This window comes from Musca autumnalis, unplaced genomic scaffold (assembly GCF_047663935.1).
Source record: "Musca autumnalis isolate F117 unplaced genomic scaffold, ASM4766393v1 scaffold_5, whole genome shotgun sequence".
Taxonomy (NCBI): Eukaryota; Metazoa; Arthropoda; class Insecta; order Diptera; family Muscidae; genus Musca; species Musca autumnalis.
In genome coordinates, this window is record NW_027412088.1 from 151,115,895 (window position 1) to 151,122,312 (window position 6,418).

General features: G+C 37.2%; 1 protein-coding gene across 1 annotated transcript; it reads right to left on the minus strand.

Annotated features, from left to right (window-relative positions):
* Positions 1–5,676: 5,676 nt before the first annotated feature.
* Positions 5,677–6,170, minus strand: LOC141386792 (uncharacterized). Its single transcript, XM_073955704.1, has 2 exons — positions 5,922–6,170; positions 5,677–5,850 (listed from the first exon to the last, which is right to left on the minus strand). The coding sequence occupies exons 1-2, from the start codon at positions 6,168–6,170 to the stop codon at positions 5,677–5,679; spliced, it is 423 nt and encodes a 140-aa protein (XP_073811805.1).
* Between the last annotated feature and the right edge of the window lie 248 nt (positions 6,171–6,418).

Consider the following 6,418-nt stretch of genomic DNA (forward strand, 5'->3'; position numbering starts at 1 on the left):
TTTGTTGTTGCCCAACTAAACAGGCCCTATTTTCGTCTTTCCGGGACCTTTTTTTCATTCAGCTGTTGGGCCAATTAGTCTTCACAGCATTTTGCATTTTTCATTGGGGCCTTTTTGCACATGTTTTAGGGCCCAAATGCAATCCAGTTTTTAACAGAAACAACAAATTAGTGTGAATTTTCGAAAGTTATTATTAAAAAAAAGGAAAAAAAATTAGGGTGTAATTTCCCAATTTTTGTTTAAGAACAAACAATAAAAAACGGTGCCCGGACGTAACACCCACCAAAGCGGACATAACTACAAAAAAACGAGGACATAACTCCTAACGATTTTGTTCTTAATTTCAAAGGCATTTTTTTTTTTTGCTTTTCAAAATTTTTCATTATTTTTTATTGATCAAAGAACTGTTATAAATTGTAGAGAAAGGTTAGAATATAAACGGAATTGCACATTTGGGAAGACTTAAGTGCCAAACAATAGTGAAGTCTCCACAAAATCTTTTAGATTTCATATTATTATTTAAAAATTAAATTATATCTGAATTTGTCAGTAGCAGTTCGGAGAAATTTTACCAGACTACGGTAATAAACGAAGACACTGTCGTATATACGAGTATATTAATTATTTGATATTTAAATCGTGAAATTTTTAAGTACAGTATAGTCTCGATAATCCGGACACTTGTTAATCCGGACTAGGGATACGTAAGTCAATTTTCGAGTAATCGATTTCTCGATTCTTTGATTTGAAGATTCTAAAAATCGGAATCGAGTTTTGACTTCATAGAGAATCGAAAAATCGATTTTCTATTATGATTCTTCGATTCTTGCAGTGGGAATCGAAAGATCAATTCTGTTTTGACTTTTTGATGCACCACGAAAATTAAATATTGAGTTCGATAATCCGGACACCGCCGAGTTCGTTCTTTGGCTGACAGAGTTGGCCAGATGGATTTTGACACAATGCACCTAGGTTCATTATGCCATAATTCACTGGCTCTGTCATCAGAGAACGTCTCAATATTTTGGAAAAAGTGACAAATGGTTAGTTTGTTGGAGTCAGCGATTGCTAGATCTGTAGACTACGATCCTCGTCTAGCTAATTCGTCTGATTTTTCATTACCCATAAAATCGCAGTGTCCTTGTACCTAGCATAGTCGATAGCTGTTAGTTAACGTTTACAAGGCTATTCTACACTTGAAGACGACCTCAGACGGTTCAAAGATTTTTGCATCCAGAATTGTTATCAATTTCGCTCGCGAAGATTTCAGCCTGGAAAACACTACAGTTGGTATCTAACCTGTAAGTCTACTCAAGACCTAGCCTTTCAGAGTAGACGCCAGTCCCAGTACCTTCTTCCATTGTGGAACCATCTGTATAAAAAGCCAGACCGTCCAAAGGAGGTTACTGCGGTTCCAGTCGTCCCTACTATGGATAACGACATCCATATCGTCAAATCTCAGGCCTGGTGGTATGTAGTCGCTTAGTTTTCCACGTTGATTCACATTGAAACCTGATTCATTCAGGATACAGCCATGCCCATAGGCACAATCGCGCCAGAGATTCTGTTCATGCAGACTTAGGACACTACGAGTTGCCTGACACTTAATGCTTAATGCTCCCGGTGGCTCCAGTTATAAGAACCGAGGCTACTCTTTGCACCTTGTCTATTTTGCTGGATGTCGATTTTTGGCGCAGGGATTGCCATAGGCAAGAGATCCAAGGGATAAGATGGGCCTCACCACAGTGTTATACAACCAGTGTATAATCGATGGGTTTAGACCCCAACTTTTTGCAATAGAATTCTTGCATGAATAAAGTGTAATAAACTCTCTCTTCGCCCTCTCCTCAGCATTCCTATTCCATCGTAATTGACAGTCCAGGATTGTACCAAGGTATTTTGCTTTGGACGAGAGCCACCATCCAGTGTTGGTGGAACAAAGACGCCGAGCTTACGCTTTCTAGTGAATATTACCAGTTCTGTCTTGGTTGGATTTACTACAAGGCCGTTAGCCTTGGCCCAACGCGACAGCGTCGATAAGGCTCCTTGCATAAGCTCCGAAATGGTAGACGGAAACTTACCAGAAATCAATAGCACTACGTCGTCCGCATAGGCAACAACTTTGATACCTTGATTATCCAGCTCCGTCAAAATATTATTTATAACGAATAGCCACAGCAACGGTGAGAGCACTGCCTCTAGTTACTGTTTTCCTAATTTTTGTCTTCCCGATATAGGAATTTATAATTCTGCTTTTTAGCATATTATTTGTCCAACATGTTAAGTTTTCAGATGTGTTAACTTTTTTTTAAGTGAGAGGTAAATGGATTCAAGCTCTACATTGTTGAAAGCCCCTTCTATGTCTAGAAAGGCAGCCAACGTAAAGTTTGAGTTTTCCATATTCCTCTCAATATAACCTACCACCTCATGCAAAGCAGATTTCACAGATTTGCCTTTAATAAAGGCATGATACGAGTTGCTTAGAGAGCCGGTGTCTACATGACTCCTAATCTCCAGATCGATCAATCTTTCTAGAGTCAGAAGGAGAAAGGATGATAGGCTAATGGGTCTGCAGTCCTTTGGTGCAGAGTGACTAGGTTTTCCCGCTTTGGGAAGGTAACTAACTTTTACCTCTTTCCACAGACCCGCTACACACGAGAGAGTCAAGCACGCCCTATAGATCTCCTCCAGGGTCTGATATAAACGTGGCGATGCAAATTGAAGCATCGCCGGTGCAATTTGTTTTTGAATCCAATATAAAATGCTTTACGACAGGGATCAAAACGATTGTCAGACAATCGATAGTTTGCCAGCTCGATTCAATTCAAGAAGGCTGAGGGCATATCTCTGTCGACAAAGTCGACTGATACTTTTTTACTTGTTTTCTTTAAAATACCCTATCCCCAAGGCAGCCTAAATACAAAATTTTAGTCATTTCCGTTTTATATGGGCTATTTCAAAATGTGGACCTGTACCGACTAAATACCAAATTTTGGTTAAAACCTTCAAAATACCGAAAATCGGGATGTACCGTTATATGGGGGCTATATAAAAACGTGGACCTGTACCGACCATTCTCTGTGGGAATGTCTCATAACCCAACGTAGACCAAACACCAAATTTTGGCTAATTCGGTTGAAAAATGTGTCAGAAAACCCTTCAACATTCCCAAAATTGGGAGATACCGCTCTATGGGGGCTATAACAAAACGTGAACCTTTCACCTACAATTTTCTGCAGAAATATCTCTTATCCCCGACGAATACGATATACCAATTTAAGCCATTTCGGATAATGTGGCTATAACCTTGAAAATACCGAAGATCGGGAGGTGCCGGTCTATGGAAGTATACCAATACCCAACTTTCTAAGAGTAGAAGAAACTCCTGTTCCCAATTATAGAGCTCTGTCTGAAATATTGAAACAGACACAAATTGTTATATCGACTTACAAAGTTATGCTCTGACGAATATTTTGATGTGTTACAAAAGGATGGACAAACCTAGTTCTACCCCCCATATTATGGTGGAGGGTCTACAAAGATCTCCAAAAAAGTTAGGTTATTGATTTCCATATACATACCTCTATGGATATAGACCTAAGGAAAATGTTGCAGCTGTGAAAATTCTCCACAAGATTAACATGAATGATATTTTCGTAGGTTTAACCGTTTTTGAGGTATAGAACAGAGGTCCGCAAAATGCCACTCGCTTTTAATGCATATTCGCGATTTCGTGCTTTTTTCATTGCTTGCTATTGCCATCTCTGTTTAATGCTATTGCTTGCTTTGCCTTTACTTTCATGAGTGTGTGCCAATTGCACACACACAACACACTACAAGAGCTCGTTGCCTTTTTTTTGCACGCTGCCTTCGAAAAAGCACGTTGCATTACAAAAAGCAGTAGATATTTCTGGTCAAATTTAAATGTTAATAAACATAAAAAATTAATGTTGAGACAATAAAAACAATTACTAGTTTAGTTTATCCTATTATTAAAGAAACTCAAAGAAAAAGCGAAATTTGGCAAAAGTATTCATTTATTCAAACAGAAGATGGTACGATACTGTGTGGTGGTATGCAGTATTGTGCATACTGCATTTGCGAATCGTGTGAATACAAATGTAAAAGCAAGCAAGCATGCACTAAAGCAGTGAATCATTTTTTGGGGTGAATCTGCTTTTTGCATATTCATATTTTTATATGCAAGGCACTGCACTATTCGCTTTTGGGAAAAGGCAATCGAGTGTGCCTTTTATATGCATTTTGCGGACCTCTGGTATAGAAGTTCAAATTGAGACAATGCACTGACTGTATCGCCCCCTTATAAAACAATATGATGCTCAGTGCGCCTTAACTAACTTTTGATGAAAACCGCTTACACATGGGAAAATTTCGCGTATTCTGAAACAGCAATGTTCATAGATATGAAAAATAAAAAAAACAGAAAAAATCGCCGGAGGGATTTTTAAATAAATCGCGATCAAAATTCACAATTTTAGGGTTTTTTAGATTTTCACGATTTTGCTTGGAAATCGCAAGTCGTATCGAAATACTGGCCATTAGGTTTTTTCGTAGGTTTTACCATTTTTGAGATATAGAGGTTCAGTTCAAATTTCTTAGGCTTTTATCTTAAGTCTTCAAGATTTTGCTTGGAAACCGCAAGTCATATTAAAATGGGACTAAAGAAAATGTTGAAGCTGTGAAAATTCTCTACAAGATTGGATCATTTATTGTTTTCCTAGGTTGTACCATTTTCAAGATATATACATTTAATTTGGGAAATGCAGTAATGACATTGTTTTATAAGGAGGCGATACAGTCAGTGCATTGTCTCAATTTGAACTTCTATATCTCAAAAACGGTAAAACCTTCGAAAATATCATAAAGGTCAATCTTGTGGAGAATTTTCACAGCTGCAACATTTTTCTTAGGCCCATTTACATAGGACACGCGGTTTGCAAGCAAAATCGTGAAAACCTAAGAAATCCCTAAAAATGTGAACTTAAATCGCGATTTTTTTTTGTTTCTTGATATTTCTCATCTATGAGCATTGTAGTTTCAGAATCTGCAAAAACTTCCCAGGTATAAGCACCTTCCATTTAAAATTAGTTAAGGTGTAGCGTGAAGAAATGAGGGCCCCTGCCCTAGGGTATATCATGCTTTGGACCACTTAGGATGAAAGAGAGACAAACATAAGTCCTGGACTTTGCCATGTTAACGCCCCATTTCATTATATTTAAACGTATATGAGGCGCTCAGCGCCAAAACGGCCTAACCCACACGCCCAAAAATCAAACAGACTATAAAGATCTAACCAGAACCTTTTGATATAACTACTAAAAAATGTCATATTGCATTGAATAACACTAGGTAATGCTACCTTCTAAAATAATGCAATACGGAATTTTTTAGAATTTATTTCAAAAGGTTTCAGTTAAATTTTTACAGTCTGATTGTTTTTTTTTTTTTTTGGGTGTGTGGGTTAGGCCGTTTTGGCGCTGAGTGCCTCATTTTTACCAAGACAAAACATCAGTTTTCCAAGAATATATTGTTTTTTATTTTTCTTTAAATCGAAAATTAATAAAACATCGTTCCTGTAAATTAACCAAAAATACGTTTTACTTATAACTGCATTTTGTATAGTTTTCTCTTTATTCGATTCACATATATTTTCATTCAAGCCTTTCTCTTCTTCGGTATAGGCTCTGTGGATCCATTAAAGCAGACTTCACTTAGCTTTTTCCCTTTGTCGTCCATGTAATGCATAGTAAAGTTAAAGTCTATATTGGCAGCATAAATCGGTAACATTTCTTCGGTTACACTGTAATTTTCAACACTGTAGTTAAAATTCTAAACGAAGGCAGATTAAAGGTTAAAGTAATTTAATGTGGAACCAGTATTCGTCATTAGAAAAGACTTACAGCCTTTAAGGGGCACGACAGTGGGTAATTACTTTTTCGTGTCATTTCCTTTAAAAAATCACCCAATACTGGCACCGCAACCGCATGGCTCAACATATCACACCAATTAAATTTAACATCCATAAATTTAATAAATTTTCCTCTTGGTCTGAATTTGGCAAAGGCGCAAAGACGTAACGACGTCGATAAGGGCATATCACGATTGAATGCAATCAATTGATTGTAAGAATAATGACTTGTAGACACCATTTTCAGATCGCAGGTAAGTACCTTGAAAATATCATCGAGCGGAGTGCAGGTTACATTAGAAAATGTCACAATAAATGTTCTTTTATATGGCTGAAAATAGAACAAAACATTCGAGTATGTAATATTATTATTGAAGGGGATGAGACTCCTTGTAATATTATTTTATTATTAATATTTAGGGTCAAAGCCAGACTTAATGTCCAAGCTGTCCACTAAATATAATATTTTTGGTGTTTGTACGAGGCAAG

What these genes read in the sequence shown, in the direction of transcription:
- LOC141386792 (XM_073955704.1), bottom strand. Translation starts at nt 6,170, where the DNA reads ATGGTGTCTACAAGTCATTATTCTTACAATCAATTGATTGCATTCAAT. An exon ending in TGTCGTGCCCCTTAAAGGCT is followed by an intron (nt 5,851 to 5,921) that starts GTAAGTCTTTTC and finishes GCCTTCGTTTAG; the next exon opens with AATTTTAACTACAGTGTTGA.